The sequence below is a fragment of the Antechinus flavipes genome, chromosome X, assembly GCF_016432865.1.
Source record: "Antechinus flavipes isolate AdamAnt ecotype Samford, QLD, Australia chromosome X, AdamAnt_v2, whole genome shotgun sequence".
In the NCBI taxonomy this organism is placed as follows: Eukaryota; Metazoa; Chordata; class Mammalia; order Dasyuromorphia; family Dasyuridae; genus Antechinus; species Antechinus flavipes.
This window is the reverse complement of record NC_067404.1, coordinates 16,826,704-16,846,094: the sequence shown is the minus strand read 5'-3', so window position 1 is coordinate 16,846,094 and position 19,391 is coordinate 16,826,704. Positions and strand designations below refer to the sequence as shown.

Here is a 19,391-nt window from a genome sequence, read left to right as displayed (position 1 = left end):
ACCACTTCTTCCTCCGCCTCCCCACATACGTGCATGAATAAACACGTGTAATAATAACAACTAATAGCTATAAAGTGCTTTAAAGTTGGCAAAATACTTTTTCCATATCTTCTCACTTGATAATACATATGTATTGTTATGTGTATCATTTTGAAAACGTATTTGGTTATATCAGTCCAAATATATCTATATATTTGTATAGATGATTTGGCTAGAATAGATTTAGGTCAATGTGTATACAAATTCTATTTTTCCATTTATTTAGGGTTCTATAATCGAAAGTAGGTTCTTCAAGAAAAAAATGTTGGCCCCAAGATAATAGTAGCAATTAGCATTAGCAATGCAGTCAACATTAAAAATGTTTAAAGAAATTTTCATCCAATTCCAATTTAAAACATTTGCAAAGCACATGCTTTAAAGGAATATTATGAACAATGAACTGTATTGGGGAGTAGCATAAAAGATCTAAGTAAAGAGATGAATGGATGACCCAAAAGGCGGTGGGGCTGGCATGGAGCAAAAGCTTGGTCTGACAAATGGGTAGCCCACTGGTGACACGAATATCTACTCTATGTCAGGAGGACATGGATGGGAGTTGCTTGAGATGAGAAAGTGTAGATGAGCTGCAATCTAGACCAGAGGAAGAAGTACCTACCTTAATTAGGTCATGGAGTCATTCAAGTTTTGAAGAAATATTTAAAGGAAAAGTGATTATTTTCTCACAAAACGATGATTTACATTCATATAGTACTTTGGGGACACAAAGCACTTTACTTATATTATCTCACTTGATTTCCACAATAAGCTTATGGGTTTGAAAACATAAACATTTCATCAGAAACCAAGGCTCAGAGATGTTAAATTACTTGTCTAAGTAGTGGGCAAAGCCAAAATCTGAACCCAACTTTTCTCTCAGTTCAATAAAAAAATAGCTTTAAGATATTTTTTTGTTTTGTCAAAGAGCTGAAAGATAAAAGGGAAATAAAGACTGGCAGCTTACTGGGCTAAAACTGCCCCACCTGGGATTTCAGGTGTCACACCTGGAAGTATTAAGACTGGGACGTCAGGCAAAGGCCTACAGCTCACCTGGCTGTCCAACAACATGACCCTACTCTCTGTCCGGGGCATTCTCTCTGGCTGTCCCTAAAGTTGGGAATGTTCTCCCTCCTCTGATGTGACTAGTAACCCCTCTAGCTTTAATTCTCAACTCAAATCCTACCCTCTACAAGGAGCTTTCCCCAAGTCCTTTCCATTCTAGTGTCTTCCTCCTTTTTATTCACCGTCTATTTGTCCTGTCTAGAGCTTGTTTTGCATACAATTGCTTGTGTGTGGTCTCCCCATCAGATTATAAGCTCTTTGAGGGCAGGAACTGTCCTTTGCCTCTTCTTTTACTCTCGATCTCAGATTTGTGATTCCTGGTGGCCATATCAATAAAGAGCTGGAAATGCAAGGCCCTTGTTCTGTGAGCAATTCAAAGGCACCATTTCCCTGCCCACTTGGGGCAAGAAGGAGCCAAGGAGGGAGTGGGGAGAGGGAGAGGGGAAGGGGATCACTCAGAGCAAAGGGACAAGCCACAGATGGCTCAAGTTCAAGGTTATTTGAAGGTTGTTTCATTTGGTCCTCATAACAACCCTACAAGATAAGTACTGCAGAGTAAACTGAGACTCAGGGAGACCAAACTACTTTGTCACAGGATACAGAGTTGGAAGAGACCTTAGAGATAGTTCAAAGCCCACATTTTACAGAGAAAACTGAGGCTCCAGAATAGTAAACACCTTTGCTCATGGCCACTCATTGGCTTCCAAATTCAACATCCTTCTCCTGATCTAGAGTTTTGCTGTGCCCCAGCAAAAGCATAGTCGTCCCTTATGTCTCACCATTTCCTTGAACCAAATCCTGCAGGATTTCAGATTCTCTCTCTAATTCCTCTCTGTAATCACAATCTCTTTCATCTGTCCCTCTGCCTAAATGTCTACTTCATCCTCACCGTAACATGGAGACACTGCATCCCTCACTATTCTCCCAGTCCATCACACCAGCTGTCCTCAGCTTCCACTCCAGGTTCCACCTTACAGTCAACTGCTTCAACTCCACATTGTCCTTCACCCGGGATTCTCGCATCTCCTGATCCCATCTCCATTCACTCCTTGTGGGTCCTTGACCTTGGATCACCCTCTACCACCTGCCTGACTCATTCATAATCATACATGGCTGAATGGAAGTCACCCCACTGGCTGAGTCCATTAAAACTCATGTTATTAAATTTCAACTAGACCTTCAATGCTACACAGCAACTCTTGTTCTTTCTTGATTCTCTATCCCATTCCCTTGAGGAGCTGTTCTTCCTTTGGCCCCAGTACCTTCCCCTCAACCCCCTCACTCTCAGCAAATGTCCAGACCTCTAATTTTACTAAGAAATTGTAAACTCCCTCAAAACTTTAAAATCCTGCTCTGTATCTTCACATGTCCTCTCAAGAGAGGAAGAGGCCTTTCTCCTTGCCAAAGCCAACCATTTTAACTGTGCCCTCAAGCACATCCCCTCCTCTCTCCTCCAGAAGTCTGGCTCATCACCGATTCCCCTTCTTCCTTAACTGTAATGTCTTCCTACTCGTTGGCTCTTTTCGTGTAAGCAAAAACCATGGAAGCTATAAAACATCTTCATCTGACCCTGCCAATCCTTCAAGTTATTATCCTCTCTTTCAAAAACTGTCTCCCCCTTTACTTCCTCACCACTCATTTCTCAATCCCTCGCAATCTGGCTTCTGACCCCACCACGCAGCAGAAAGCCCACAATCCCCAAATCCATACCCCAGGGCCTCGTCGGAGTCCTTTTCTCCTGGCTCTCTCTGCAGCCCGGGATGCTGTGAGTAGCAGCAGTACAAAGCAGAGAATACAGGCCTTGGGAGGCAGAAGTATCTGCTCACCTTTGCTGCTTACTGATGAGTGGCCATGACCAAAGGTATCTACCATCCCAGAGCCTCAGTTTCCTCCTCTGTAAAAGGTAGGGTTTGGAATAAGACTATCTCTAAGGTCTCTTCCAACTCTGCCTCCTGTGACAAAGCTAGTTTGGTCTCCCTGAGCCTCAGTTTACTCTGCAGTACTTACCTTGCAGGGTTGTGATGAGGACCCCATGAAACAACCTTCAAATAACCTTGAACTGGAGCATGAAGCACTGCTTCTGTCTCCTGTCTAACTTTTTTTCCCCACTCTCTTTCCCCTCCTAGCCAGCTGTGGCTTGTCCCTTTGCTCTAAGTGACCCCCACTCCGTTCCCCTCCTGGCTCGTTTCTGCCCACAGTGGGGAGGGAGAGGATTCCTTTAAGTTGCTCGTGGAACAGAGGCCTTGAATTCCCAGCTCTTTATTGGTGACCCTCCAGGTCACCAGGAAATCACTAATCTGAAGTCGAGGGTGAAGCTCGGCTATCCAACCCTGCACCAGGGCACTCTCGCTGCTGAAGGAGCATCGGGTTGCCATTTGTTCCCGTATCTCTTTGCAATAAGCCTCGTATCATTTCTTCTTGCCGTGCAGTCACTTCTTACATCTCTAAATTCAGCACAGGGCACTGCCTGGCTTGTCTGTCAAGCTATCACAAGCAACCTGAGGCTTGACAAGAAAAAAACGGCCTTTGATCTATCCCAGAGTGGAACGGGCTGCCTCAGGAGGTAATGGTTACTTTCTCAATGGAGCTCTTCAAACAAAGGGATTTTTGTTTAGCTGCAGAATGGCCTAGATCAGGGATTCTGAAACTCTTTTGTGTCCTGCGCTATTATCTGGAAAGGGCACAGTGTCTGGCACATAGTAGGCACTTAAAACTACTTATTCCCTTTCCTTCCCCTCTTGGTAGTTCTGGCGAGGCTTATCAACTCCTATGTTTATGCGACGTCAAATTTTAGTGTAATTTAGTAACCTTAATTAGACATTAGAGAAAAGAAAGATGTCATTTGTTCCCAAGTTCACAGACTGCCCTTCCCTCAATCAATCTACAAACATGTTGGGGATTTGTAAACCCCAGGTTACGAAGCGCAGATCTGGAGCATCCCTTCCAACTCTCAGATTTTGCTTCATCAGGAATCAGGGAACCTTAGTTCCATGTTCTGTCCCAACACACATGTCACAAAATCGTTTTCTTGCCTAACTGCCTCAAAATATCTCATCCGTTCAATATGATCCTGACCCTTCCCCTCTGTCTCCACACACTTTGAGGTAGCCCCTCTTCAGTAACTAGTTAGGCTCCGGGCCTATTACTCTTTTCACTGCTCAATGGTCTCTTGAAATTTGGCATTGTACACCTAAGGGTGACAAACCTCCCCTCCTGTTAATTCTGCCTTCAAAATGGTCCGTGGACCTTCCCTTCATAGTCCTCTCAACTTATACACCCCTTCAATGGCTCCTCCAAAACCGATAAAATAAAATCTAAAATTCAATCTCTTTATCGTGGCATTCAAATGCCTTCACAACTGGTCCCTATCTCTCTCTCTCTAACTTTATCTTCTTTATTCCTCTGCCAGGAGTATTACTCTGGGGACATGAACTTGGGTTTTTAAAAAATATCTCAATAAAATTGGTTTCCTTTACAATCCTGTGCCTTTTATTTTATGAATTTAAAAATGTTATTCAGAGAAGGGATTAATAGGCTGGCCTATGACATACACAAAGGGTTAAGAACTTTTGGTTGATGTAAATCCTGTTCCAGCCCAAGCAGCCTATTCATCGGGTCAATGTTCCTCTGGCCTTTGCTTCCAGTATGGTCCATCCTTGGGAGTGTCCTCCTGTTACTTTCCAGTAACTTCCCAGTAACTTCCCAACTACTACTTTTCTTTTATTGATTTTCATAGTAGCTGACTCTTTGTGACCCCATTTGGGGTTTTCTTGCCAGAGATACTGGAGTGATTTGCCATTTCCTTCTCCAGTTCCTTTTACAGATGAAGAAACGGAGGCAAACAGGATGAAGTGACCTGCCCAGGGTCACAAATCTAGGAAGTGTTTGGGGATGGATTCGAACTCAAGACAATGAGGCTTATTGACTCCAGGCCCAGGACTCTACTGCTGCAGCGCCACTTAGCCGCCCACTTTTCCTTTAAGGGCTCTCCCTTCTGTGAACCCTTCCCCAACCACCTCAACCTTGAGAGTCATTTCTCTCAACTCCCAGGGCCTTGATTCTCTCTCCAATTCATTTGACGTGCCACCGTGTATTGAGATACATGCTTGTATGTGTGAGTATGTGTTCAGATGTATGGCCTCATGCCCCCAGCAGACTCTGTGAACCTCCAAAGCAAGGCCACGTTTTATCACCTGGATCCAGAGCTCCGCACAGCGCCTCCCCCGTGGCAGACACTGAATAAAGTTTGCTGATGGCCATGATGAGGAACAGGAAAGTGTTACAGTGACACTGGGCCGGGGCTGGTGATTTAAGAGTCATCTGTGTTAAAGGTGATAGCCGGAAACCCAGTTCCCACCTCTGATGCCAGATGCAAACGGGCAGGTTTTCATGTTCTACAAGTCAACCCAATTAAAGTTAATTTTATAATGGTACAAAATACAACTAGCTGTGTGACTTTGGGCAGGTCACTTAATCCCGATTGTCTCCAAAAAACAAATAAACCAAAATTGAAATACGAGAGCTGTCTACGGAAATCCAAAGCAGTCTGTTCCCAACGGGCATCGCTCGCTCCTTCCCTGCTGACACCCTGACCTGCACTCTGCTCATTTTTTCAGCAGAAGGTCATATTAAAATCAATGGGGACTACACACCTTGGTAATAGAGAGCCCTCAGGAAGGAATGGCGATCATTCCCCTGAAACAAAGCCTTCTCTATCTCCATCTCTCGCCGGCTCAGCTGCTTACTCCCCGCAAACCTCTGGGGCAAGGCCAGAATGCGCTGATGCTCCGAGATCTTCTGTTCGATGTCTCGAAGACGATCCTGTGTTGCTTCAGGGGCTGCTCCCAGCCCCGTACCCTAAAACCAGAGAAAGGGAATTACAGACAGCGAAGAGAGAAGGTACAGGCAGCAAGTCATGACGCGATACAGAAGTGGCAAAGCAGAGGTAGTAGACGGAAGTTTTGTTTGTTGTTCAGTCATTTCGGTCACGGCTCGCCCTTCGTGACCCCATTTGGGGTGTTCTTGGCAGAGACAGAGGAGTGATTTGCCATTTCCTTCTTCAGCTCATTTTAGAGATAAAGATCTGAAGCAAACAGGGTGAAGTGACTTGCTCAGGGTCACACAACTAGGAAGTGTCTGAGGCTGGATTTAAATTCAGGTTTTCCAGACTCCAGTCCAGGGTTCTATCCACTGCATCACCTCCCTGTCCCTAGCCCTATTTCACAGATGAGGAAACTAAGCACAAACACGGTGAAGTGACTTGCCCAGAGTCACATAACTAATAAGAGTCTGATGTCAGATTTCAACTCAGGATGAGGAGTCTTTCTAACCTCAAGGCCGATGCTCTTTCCACTGCTTCACCTAGCTGCCCAAAGAAGGAAGGAAGGGATTTTATCCAAGCTAATTATGGAATTTCTTTATTTCCTTGTTACCAATGTCTCTGGCCTAGAAATTCATGAAGATGCAGACTTCAGGATGTGTCTCTTAAAGGTTGGAAAATGTGAAGATTCTAAATGTCAAATGGAAAAATTCTCTCTCTCCTTAATCTCTAGAAAAATGTGCATCTTAGAAAAGCAAACTTAATGTAACAGGCATTGGCAGCTGCACGCCTAATCCTCTTTTTCCTGTTTTATTACATCTACAGAAATGCCCATTTTATGCATTTAGAGTTTGTCGAGTTAAAAATAAAAATAAATTTAGAAAAATACAAACTACTGACCCTCTCGGAGGAAGTCCGGTTCTTCCACAGCATAATCTCTCTATCATTGAGCCCCAAGTCCCTCAGAGATGCGATTTCCTGATCGTTCTTCTGCAGTGCTTGAAACTGGGACAAGCTCAAGGCCCCAGCTGCCTCCTCCCCAAAGGGCTTGTACACTGCAGCAGGGGCAAAGCATTGTTTCTTGGATACACACCTGGCAAACAATTAACAAGGGTCATGACTTATTAAAGGAAAAAGAAACAAGGTGTTAGCTAGGCATTAGGGGGTGGGCAGGACAGACCACTTCAGCTCCATCTCAAAGCCTCTTTCTAGGCTGAGGCCCCAGGAATCGCCACCTCCCACAGAGCTAATGAAGCCAGACTCTGTCCAACATCACCTGAGCTCTCTTGCTTACAAAATCAACACTTACTCCTCAACAGACACAGAAGTATCAAGCTGATGGTGAAGGAGGCTCCGCAGCTGCCTCTCTCCTTCTGTTTCCAAGTCCTCCAGAATAAGTTCATCACTGGAAAGGTTGCTATTTATCCTGAAGTGGAAAGGACAAAATAATAGAGAGAAAATGAGAAAGTGCATATGAGCATTGTTCTCTTCTTCAACTTTAAATTTACTTTCAACAGTTTGTTTGGAGTTAGACCCTTTCCTAAACATTTTATGAGATGAGATGGGGATCTTCAGGGCAGTATAACTGTAGATTCACTCCCTTTTATCAAGCCCTCTGGCATGGTGGGATTAGCAAGTTGCCTGTCTCTGCTGCCAAGCTAGTAGATGCAGAATTTACACATAAAATGATGAATCTCGTAGGACAGCGTATGTTCCATCCAAGTACACGCCATAAGACATCAGAGGGAGGGAATGCTTTGGGCTGAGGATAACGGTGAAAACTTCCCAGAAGAGAGGAGTTTTGATATGACAGTGACAAAGGATAAGACATGCTATACAGGGAGAACAGTATCATTAAAGATAAGAAGCAGCAATTTTCATGGAGTGTTTGGAATGAACTGATCACTCTGGGTGGAGTTGGAGAGCTTGGTTTTTGGAAGATTTTATAGGGTATCGCAGGTCAGACGAAAAGGTTTGGACTTTTACTCATTTGTATTAGAAACACTAGAAAACAAAGAGTTATCAATAAGGTCGGGGATAAAGCAAGAGTGTCCATTTTGACCACTACTATTTGATACAGTGCTAGAAAAATGCTAACGATAGCAATAAGACAAAAAAGAAAAAAGAAAGAAATTAAGGGACTAAGTATAGGCAGACAGAAAACAAATTGATTGCTTTCCACAGATAGTAGAATAGTTTTCTTAGAGAATCCTAGAAAGTTAGTTTAAAAATTAACTAAACCAATAACTTTGACAAAAATGCTGGATATAAAGTAAACCCACATATCCATCAGCATTTCTGTATATTGACCAACAAAACTAGAAGGAAGAGACAGAAAGAAAAATCCTTTTCCAGTGGGGAAGGCAGAAAGGAAAGAAAATAATGCTTATTAGCTGAAAAAATTTGAATTAAGAAATTAAAGATAAGGAGAATAGCCAGCCACAAGTCCAAAGGAGCTGAAGTTTGTCTTGACTGTGTTCCATGGTTTTAGTTTTATTATTTTTTTTTAAGGGAGGAAATTTTTTTTTAAGTTTTGAGTTTATCCAGAAATAACAATAGCTAACATTTATATAATATTGTAAGATTATCTCATTTTTTCATTCAATTAATATTTTTAGGTGTCTATTTGGTACTGGGCAATACAATGATAAAAGTGACTCTGTGTCCTCAGGGAGCTTACCTTCTACTAGGGGAAAACAACATGTATACAGAGAAGTAAATACTAAATATAGACAAAGCACTGAGGGGAAAGGACAGGAACATTTGTTAACCATTTTTATCAGGAAAGGCCTCTTGGGAAGTACAGATTACAAGAGGCAGAGGTGAGGAGGAAGTGAAGGGATAGCCTGTGCAAAAGAGGCATTGAGATAGAAGAGAAAATTTGTTGTAAAGGAAGTGTTAGAGACCACTTTCCAGAATATAGAATGAGTGAGGGGGAGTAATGTAGAATCAGTTTGGAAGGAGAGGTCAGTACCAAACTGAGAAGGATTATAAAGGCCAAAGGGGGAGTTGGTATTTTATCCCAGAAGCAAAAGAGTTTAAAAGAAGGGAATGATGGGGGTCAAATCTATGCTTTAGAAATACCACATTTGACAACTGTGTGAAAGAAGGAATGGATGGTAAAGAAACTGGAATTAAGAGAGAACAATATCAGGAGGCTGCTTTGAAAGTTAAGTCTGAATCAGAAGGCATATAAGTAGAGAGAAGAAAGTGCACAACAAGATACAGTAAAGAAGCAAAACTAAGAAGATTTTGGCAACGGATTGGCTAAGAGGAATGAGAGTGAGTGAGGAGCCACCGATGACTCCAAGATTGTGAGCCTGGTTGACTGGAAGGGTGGATGGTACCTTTGACAGAAATTGACAAGTTAAGAAGATCTGATTCTTAGACAACTATGAGATAGTAAGAGATTTATTACTATATTATATTATATTTATATAATACATATGACATATTATATATATATATGTACATATATATTATTATAAGCCTTACTTTACAGATGAGAAAACCTGGGGTTGAAACAGGCTAAGTATCTTGGCCAGGGTCACAAACCCAATTTTGAGTGTTCTTTCCACACAACCACAGAAAGCCATAGAAGGTTTGTGAAAAGGAGAGTAACATAATCCAAGTGATGCCCAAAGCAGAAGGAAGATTAGTTTGGGAATCTATACAAGGGGGATCAGATATTATAATCTTGAAATAGCCCAGGTAGGAGATGAGAAAAGCTAGATTAAGGTAGGAGATATAGGAATGAAGGGATGGACGTGAGAAACAAAAGGGGAAGGAGAATCAACAGAACTTGGGACAGAAATGGAAAGAGAGGCATCAGTGATGATAAAACTGATCATGGCTTTGCAAGGATGATGATGAATTTGATTTTAGCCATGTGGATTTTGAGGACCAAAGAGATGAATTAAAAGTAAGATAGAGAAGATAAAGCAGAGGGTCTACCAAGAACATTGATAATTTTTCAACTCAGGGTGTATGTAGGCATAAAGCTCCGATGTTAATTTAGGTTGTACAATCTACTGTACAGTAGCTGGAGTCAAATGAGGCTTACAAGATAACTAACGTATGAAGAAATGGCAGATCAGTTTAGGTACATTTACAAATGTATTCAGAAACCATCCCATGTTTACTTCATGGGAAATTCTTTTTAAGTGTTCTTTTTCTGAATTGTCAACTTGACAAACACCAACAAACACGACCATTTCCATATACCAAGATCAGAAAAAGAAGCTTGTAGATGAAATTGTGAGTCTCTATTCTATATAGCTTGGATTTTATAAAAATTATAGTCAATTTAATATGGTAGTTCCAACACTGTCCTCTTTGTGTCCCCTTCTGAACTTGTTTTTTTTTTTTTTTAATTGTATTTTGAAATATTTCACAGACATTTTCTTTTAATTCTCCTTCTTTTGTATTACTATTACTACCCACCTTCACTCCCTCCATAATTCCCTCCCCCCAAAAAAATTAACTCCCTTGTAACAGAGAATTGTCATGTCTGAAAACGTAGGTTGCATCCTGTATCTCCAGTACCCCATCTCTCTGCCAGGAGGTAGGAAGCCTACACAAGGAAAAGTACTGAAGATTACTTTCCTTATAAAGCAGTTCTTTCCTAAAGGAGATCTCTTCTCAGTCTATTATTCTTTTTGAATTGTGTAGCACTCTCCATTGCTGATGAGTCCCTACACACACACACACACACACACACACACACACACACACACACACACACACCAGCTCTTGATTTCCCCACATGTCACCCCACCCTTCCCTCTCTTAAAACTGTCCTTTCATTGGTTCCTCACTTCTTCATACTTCTTTCTCCCTGGACTACTTGCTCAAACACCTCATCTATTCTCACTCTCTCAATGAGCCCCTTGATAAAAAGGCTTTGGACCCAGGAGGTGCTTAAAAGAGGTTTGCTAAATTCAAATGACTCTCAAATCTGTATGTTGTTCAAGGAAAAACTGTCAAGGAGTAATGAAATGATCACATGGCAGGCAGGATGGAGCATCAATATATCCTTAGAAGATAAGGGTCCTCTTAAGAAGAATAAGGCAGAATCACTGAGGCATGACCAAAAGCATCTGCCACAGTCCCTTGTATGGAACATTCCTTCTCAATCCAACTGTCTACATAGCCTCCAACGTGGTCTTGCTGACTCTAGTTTCTCCAATGTCCCATCAGACAGGTATTCCCAAAGCATAGCTCTGACCGTGTTATACCCCTGCCTTAAGCACTTTTGTGTCTAGGATATAAAACAAATTTCTCTTTTGTTGGAAATTTAAAAGCCTCCTCAGTTTGGTGCTAAGAGAGCTTTCCAGACTAATTTCACATTATTCCCCCTCACTGATTCTACATTCTAGACAAAATGATCTAATTGTGCTTCTCGTCTCTCACTTGCATGTCCCCATACTTGGAATGCCCTGCCGCTTCATCTTCTCTGGCTCCCTTCAAGGCTCAGCTCAGATGCCACCTCCTTCAAGAGACAGATACCTCACTCCTCCCATCACTATGAATTTATTTTATACGAAGCTTAAATTTATTTACCATGAACAAATTATATTCCAGCAGAAGACTGAAAATGCTTTGAGGGCAGGGAGGGAGACATTTTGTTTTACTGATTAATCCCTTTCCCAAGATCCACGTATACATATCCATTTGGATATGTGCTCCTTCTCAGTGTCTTCTGCTAGATTATCATCCTTAGCCCACTTGCTACCTATATATTCATACTACAAAGGCCCCCTAACCGGCCATCCGGCTAGTCTAACCCCTCTCAATTATTGAGGATAATGTCGGTAACATAGGTTTCAATTGCTCTTTAAATATTTGATAGAATTTACTTGTAAATTTATATAGCAATTTCAAATAAGGTACTATTCGTATGCCCATTTTACAGAATCCTCAGCAGCAGGTCAATGTCTTGCTACCAGACACCCAGTGTCTGAGGGAGGGCTGCTATTGGTTAAAAAACAGAGAAATAGATAACTGAAAAAACTAGCAAGGGAGAATTAAACACTGAAACTCAACATTCAATAAACCAGAAAACACAAATTGCACAGAACAGAACTTCCTATTTATTAAAAATAACAGAACTCCCTATTTATTAAAAATTTTTGGGAAAACCAGAAAGCAGTCTGGCAGAAAATCAGGCTTAGAGACCGATAGCTTTTGCTATATTCCACAATAAATTCAAAATAGTTACCTGATCTTAATATTAAAGATCGTACCATTAAAAAAACTAGAAGAGCGAACCATTTACTTTCATGTCTACGGGTAGAAGATAGATTCTTAACCAAACACAGAAGAGAGGAGATTACAACATAAAATGGATAACTTTGAATAAATGAAAAGTTTCCACAGGGACAAAATTAACACACCAAGATAAGAAAGGAAGTCATCAAAAAGAGAATAAAAAATCTTGGTATCAAATTTCTCTGATAAGGCTTTAGTATCCAAAATATAGAAAGATATTAAATATATTAAATAAATATATTCAATATATGAAGATATAGAAAACCCAAAGCCGTTTCATCATAGATAAGTGATCTAAGGATATAAACAATTCTTAAGAGAACTGTAAACAAATCACAATCATATGATTATCAACAACTGTGTATATAAAAGAATTGCTCCAAATCATCAAGGATAATAAATGAAATGTAAATCAAAGCAACTTTGAAGTTTTTACATCATACCCAGGAAATTGGCAAAGATAACAAGAGATAGTTGGTGTGGAAGGGATTGTGATACAAGGACAAGCATTTTGGAAAGTAATTTGGAATTATTCAAAGTGGCTAAAATGTTCATACCTTTTGGCCTGGAGATTTTATCACTAGGTATATCCCCCAGGAGGCCATGGATAAGAAGAAAGTACCCATATATACCAAATTATTTATAGTATCACTTTTTGTGAGAACAAAGAATTAAAAACAAAGTAGATGGACCCACCAATCGGGGAACAGCTAAACAAAATGTGGCACGTGGATGTAACGGAATAAGTCCAAATGCTGAATACAGAGAAGCATGGAAAGATTTCCACGGACTGATGTAGAATGAAGTAAGCAGAGCCAAGAAAACAATATATGATTACAACAATGTAAATGGAAAGAAACACACACACACACACACAGCAAAAACAAATGCTGTGAAATTACAAAGAACAAGTACGGCTCTAAAAAAGACATAGGACATCCTGAGCCCACTTCTTGGGAGGGTCCATGTGATCTGGTTACTGGGTGGAATTGGCAGAGAAAGCCTGAAATACTGATAAGATTATAATACTCTGAGGCAAGCAGGGAAGGGGATCAGCTCAGCCTTACAGTACTAGCCCAATGAAGGTCTCACAATATCTAATCAGAAAGCCAAGCTATCATGTCAACCCCCTGAGGTTAAATGGTTAAATTTCCCCTATAAATCTATACATGGCCTCTTTGCTGAATCCCTTTTGGGTTAGTCACCTTAGGGTCCTGCCTCGTGCTGTCTTTCTCTTCCCCCACTGCACGCCTCACTCTTGTTACAGCTAAGGAACTCTTTTAGAGTGCTGTCTTTCATTGTTATACTCCCACCTCATGGAGATTTCTTCTGGTTAATTTGGAGTTCCATTAGGGAACTTATCTTTTTCCTTGTTAACTGTTAAAACTCCTTTTCTTGCTAACTATAGGCTCTCCCAATACTACTTAATATTTACCACTCCTAGTGTTTATTTTACCTCTTCAAATGGGTGTGATTACAGTATATACACTTTCAGATTTTTTTGATGTACTGATCAGTTTTGCTGGATTTTTTTTTTTTCCTCTTAAAAATGCTATTTGTTAGATGGCATGGCTCTCTGGAAGGGTTGAGGAGGAAGGAGCACTGGTGGAAATTTTGGTGATTTAAAGAAGAATTTCTTGGGGCAGCTAGGTGGCGCAGTGGATAGAACACCAGCCCTGAAATCAGGAGGACCTGAGTTCAAATCTAACCTCAGACAATTCTTAGCTGTGTGACCCTGGGCAAGTCACTTAACCCCAATTGCTTCAGCAAAAACAAACAAAAAAAGGAATTTATTTCTATGTCTGGATCAGGATTTTTTTCCCCTTCCTCCCCACCTCCCCAGCTGTTCCTTCATAGTTTATTCAATCTCCCTTTCTGAGACTGGGTTCTTTACAATCTCTATTTTCTATTTTTATTAATTTGTACATTCCCTTAAAGAGGAATTACACAGTCAGATGGTCTGAACAGTGTTCTAGCTCTGCTTACAGTTTGCCAGAATGTTCTTTAAGAAGACGACACCAGTTTTACAGTGCCCCCCCCACTCCTTGTTGAGAGTTGCATTCCTCTTCCATCCCTACTGCTGCCGCTGGTGCATGATGGATATTTTCTTTGGATATCTACCTACAAGAATACTCCATAGATTTGGAATAGCTATTGAATGAATTGTAGACTTACTACACAGGAAAAGCTGAATGCAGCCTTTTAACAGGCAAGGGTATTGGAAAAACTGATGAGAACTGTGGACCAGCTTATTCTCATGGCTGGCTAAAACAGCCCATCTAGTTCTTATTGTTAACCATGATGGGAACTTAAGTTTTCCCAGACTGTCTTGATTAGCATATTTGAGACAGTTCCTTGATGGGAACTCAGTTTTCCCAGAGGGTCTTAGTCTCAACATCTCAATACACATCCTTGTTACTCCCTCTGAGCTACCAAACTCCTTCCTGATCCCTCCCCTCACTCCCTCAATCAGGTCCCCACCCCCACTCATCTGTCTCCCCAGAGCTATAAAAGTCCCTCCCAAAAGCAAATTACTCACTCAGTTATGATTCTGCCTTGCCTAGTCATATTTGTTTGAGCCTGGGTGCTATTCATGTAAGAAAACAGCAAATCTCTGTTACCTGTGATGCATGGCTTGTCACGGTTGCTCCATGTTGCGAACTGAATCTCCATTCTACTATTTTGATTATTCATTATTATCATTAGAAGCATAATTATATAATTATGTTCTCCCAAATCGATTTCATATTGCCATTTCTGGTCCCTTTATTATCACTTCAAAACTCTATGTAATAAATGTAATCAATAAGAGCTTTTGACCCAGAGGTTATTATAAATTAGTACACGGTGGTCAAGATACAAACTTCATTAAATAAATGATTAAAGGAGATTTAGAAAAAAGTAACCAGGAATTCATCACATGGAAAAAAGCTGCCCAGGTTTGCTGACAATGAAAGAAATGTTCATTAATTGCTTATTAAAATTCAGAAAAATCTATACAATTATTCAACAAGCATTTACTTGGTATGCATAAAACATGGAAGCCAACACTGTAAAACTGGTGTCGTCTTCTTAAAGAACATTCTGGCAGACTGTAAGCAGAGCAAGAACACTGTTCAGATCATCTGACTGAGTAATTCCTCTTTCAGGGAATGGACTCCAAAGAAAATAACTAAAAAAAAAAATGTAGAAAGATATTTACAGTAGTGCTATCTATACAAAGGAAGAACTGGAAACAACCTGAAAACCCTACCCTAAGGGAATGGTCAAGAAAATTCTAATCTGAGAACCAGAAGGGACTCACTGGAACTAGGAAAAATATCAAAGCTGCAGAGCATGGTGATGCATAAAAATAGAGGTGCACAACAGTGTTAAGTGAAAAACGAAAACACAGGCTAGATTATGGTATTGAACTGAGTACATTAATTACAACTCCTTTACAGGTATATTAAGATTGGAAGAGAATTTGGAAAAATAAAGGACTCTGATGTAGATGGCTATTTTCCTTTTCAAAAACCAACATAATGAGCAAAACAAAATCATCAGCAGCCCTTTACTATTGGGGTCATAGGAAAGCAGGAAAAATTATCTTCCCTAAGCAAGCAAATTACTAAGCTTTTCAGGGATTTGGGCTCCTAGCTGAAAAATGTTAAATGAGCCCTACCAAAAAAAAGAATGCTTTTAAACTTTTATGCAATATTTCAATTTCATTTTAAAAAGATCTTACTTAACTTTAAATGACTAAGTCAGAGAAGTAGCCAAGCCAGAACACATTAACTTAATTTCTTTTTAGGTGCCTTGATTATAGTAATTTCTCAAGACCAACATTTTTCAGTCCTCCTCGGGCACACAAAGGGACACAAAGGGTCACACCCTAGATCTCACCAACACCCACAATGGTCCACTTCCATCACGGACCAAGGAATTCCCTAAGACTGTAACTTCCTATCATTTCCTATCTCCCTGGGCATCACTCCCTTAGTGCCCTTTGCCCCTCAGGGATGGGCCAAGGCATCACTCCAGCTCTGGCTCTGAAAGTTTAACTTTACCCCATCCCCTACTCTGGAACCCTTCGATAACCTGGCCTATCGCCCCTTATAATTTGGCCAAGCCCTACCGTGGATTGTCCCTACCCAGCAGCCACCTCTTCTGAGGTCCCTTCTGGCTATGTATCTATGCTCCTATGTGTGATCTTAGGCAAGTCACTTCCCTTCCCTGAACCTCAGTTTCCTCTTTTGGAAAATAAGGAGGTTAAGCTAAATGGTTTTGGAGGTCCCTTCTGGCTCTAAATCTGGGACCCTCTAATAGATGAACTCCCTCGAAGGCAATCTCCCAGCACTATTGTGGGCAGGTGATAAACAATCTGACAGAACATTTATTAAGTACCAGACGTGTTGTCAGTCCTCCGGATAATTAGTGATACTGAACAAAAGCCAGCCTCCAATGGTTTTTTGTCTCTCCAATCCAGACTATGAGCACAGTGATTGGCACAAGGTGGGTACTTAAATTCTTGCTGCCAGCTAGAATCAGAAGGATATGAAAAAAGTCCCCCAAAGGAAAATTCCCCCACTTCTTAACACCCTTAGATGAAAGAAAGCTCCAAATCATTAATAAAAAGAGAAATGCAAATCAAAATAATCCAGAGGATTAAATCCAGCAAGTAGGAGATGACAAAAGATTGGTGGAATAGTCAAAAGTCAGAGGGATTGTGGCAAGAGAGGCACCAGAGAGCACCCTGGCTGCAACTGCGAATTAGGATAATCATTCAGAAAAGCAATGGGGAATTATGTAATTCAAGCAAGTAAAACGTCCCTACCCTTCGACCCAAAGATTCTCCCACTAAGCATCTCTCTCCAAGGAGGTCACAGACAAAAAGAAGGGCTCCGCAGACAGCCAAATATTTAGAGCGAGCACTGTTTCTCATAGCGAAGAACAAAGTGGGTGCTCATCGCTTGGGGAAGGGCTCAAGAAATTGTGATACACGAATGGAATGGAATATAACCGTGCTATTAAAAAAAAAAAAAAAAACCCGGCAAACATGATGAATACAGAGAAACACGAAAGACTTGGATGAGCTGATGCAGAATCAAGGCAGCAGAGTCAGGAAAACAATTTATGGAAAGAATCGCTTAGAGAACAATCGAAAACGAATGCTACGAAATGAGAGAGAACAAGCTTGGCCCCAAGAAGGAGCCAGAGAATGGCTCTACGTCCCCTCCCCCCCTTTCTCTGCAGAGGGGGGAAGGGGAGGGGGCCACAGGTGTGGACCATGGCATACATATCAAGTCAGATTTTTTTTCCGAGGTATCGATCAGTTTGGCTGAATCTTTTTTCTCTTCTGCCTCTTCCCCCTCCCTCTTTAAAAAATTCTTTGTTATAAGGGATGGCTCAGAGGGAGGGGGAGAAGGAGAAGGAGGAGGAGGAGGAGGAGGAATGCGGAGGGAGTGTAGGCGAGGTAAAAACAAAAGCTATCGGTGCAAAGCGACAGGAGAAGACATCGACAGACAATCGGGAGGCAGCCGACTTTCGTGCCCTTGGCAGCGCAGTACATTCTGGGGAGCTGGCGGTTGTGGGGGGGGGGAGAGGGAGCAAGCAATCCGAACACGGGGGGCGACGGGAGGACGAACTGACGGACAGACAGACAGCTAGTGTGCCGAGGCAGAGGCACGGAGGAGGGTTGTGGTCTAAGGGGCCATGGCAAATGGTTATGGCAAGGAGCGTTCCCTCCCCCGAACTCCCCCCTCCCTACCCCCTTCACCCTCCGATTTCAAGGACTAACCAACCACCCTGCCATTTTTCTCATTGACAGTCACTCTTTCTTCCCCCAACAGACCCAAGAGAAGGATTTGGAAACTATCGCAATTCCCCCAAATAGCCACCTCGCCGAACTGAGCCGCGATTATGCAACTTAGCCGGAAATGGGCAGCCCAGGGCTGGGGTGGCAGTGGGGTGCCGGGAGGGGGGGTGTTAGGGGATCCTATGCGGGGTAATGACATCGGGGAGCAGCTAGCCACAGTCCTTAGGGGAGGCAGGCAGCGTCCACCGCAGTGCCTGCAGGGGGAGTCTCTGTCCCAGCCCCTGGGGTACCCCCCTTTCTCATCTCCTGTTATTGGGGTCTTCAAACCTTCCTCGTTCTCCCCCTCCCCCATATCTGCTTTCAGATTCCTTCAGAACAAAGGAAAATAGAACGGAGGGGGCAGGACGTCCACCACCCCCGTAGCCGTCCCGTGGAAGCCGCGTCGGGACCGGATAAGGGGGAACTGGCGCTGCACCCCATGTCCCCGCATCTCTATCCCCGGGCACCCCACCCCCGCTCCCTGGGAAGCCGCCTCTCCCATGAGCTCGAAGGGTCCAGCGCGGGAAGGGCTCGGGAGCCTAATGGTCAGTCCCGGCCCGCGAGGGGACGAAACTGGGGCCCCGGGCCCCGCTCCCGAGGCCCCAGCCCCGGGAGCCCTCACCTCTTCATGTTGTCTCTAGAGCCGACGCCGCTGCTGTGCTCTGGATCCCGACGGCTGCGGACTGCAATGCCCACAATGCCTCGCGAACGCCAAGAACTCAGGAAGGCGGGGAACACTGCGGCGTGAGGGGTGGCGCGTGCGCAGTACCGCCTGAGCGCTTCCTCACTGCAGGAGACCTCACAGGGCGAAGCTAGAGGCCACCGCACAGAATCCCCCGGTCTCAAGCCGGAGGGGGGGGGGGCATCTTATAGTTTGGCGGCGCTTTTCCTTCTTTTGTATCTTTAGCTCTCCTCGTTCACACCCTCCTCTCTCCACAAGTAATAGGTTAACAGGAGCCAAAGAAATGAACTGTGGAAAGTGCTTCGGGACTGTAGTCCGAGGGTGTGGGTTCAAATACTGCTTTTGCCTTTTACTAGCCTAGTCAAGGCACTTGGTCTCCTTGCTTTCCTCTCCCGTGAAATGAGGAGGTTGGACTAGATGGCCCCCGAGCTCCCTTCTAGCTCTAGAGTGACGAATCCAATTTAGTTCCTTTTCCTAGTCCAGCTTAGTTCTCTTTCGGCCATGACATATCCATATGGACTCGTTACCCATAGTCCTTTTCTTTCTGGGCCGGCTCACTCAGCCTACCTGCTGCGGTGGGGCTGCAAGGGTGGTCAGGGGTCCTGTCAGCCCACAACAAACTTGCTGTAAGCCCTATTAACCTCGAAATAAATCCTTAATTAAACCCCTATTAACTTTTAAAAAGG

General features: G+C 42.7%; 1 protein-coding gene across 1 annotated transcript in view; it reads right to left on the bottom strand.

Annotated features, from left to right (window-relative positions):
* The window catches only part of RBM41 (RNA binding motif protein 41), a 35,969-nt gene extending 16,578 nt beyond the window's left edge, over window positions 1-19,391 (bottom strand). The window contains exons 1-4 of the mRNA XM_051967737.1: window positions 18,646-19,391; window positions 7,227-7,343; window positions 6,818-7,010; window positions 5,751-5,955 (exon numbers count right to left, since the gene is read on the bottom strand). Of these exons, the coding sequence (XP_051823697.1) occupies window positions 5,751-5,955; window positions 6,818-7,010; window positions 7,227-7,343; window positions 18,646-18,653 (523 nt within the window). The 5' untranslated portion in view covers window positions 18,654-19,391. The remainder of the gene's footprint in view (window positions 1-5,750; window positions 5,956-6,817; window positions 7,011-7,226; window positions 7,344-18,645) is intronic.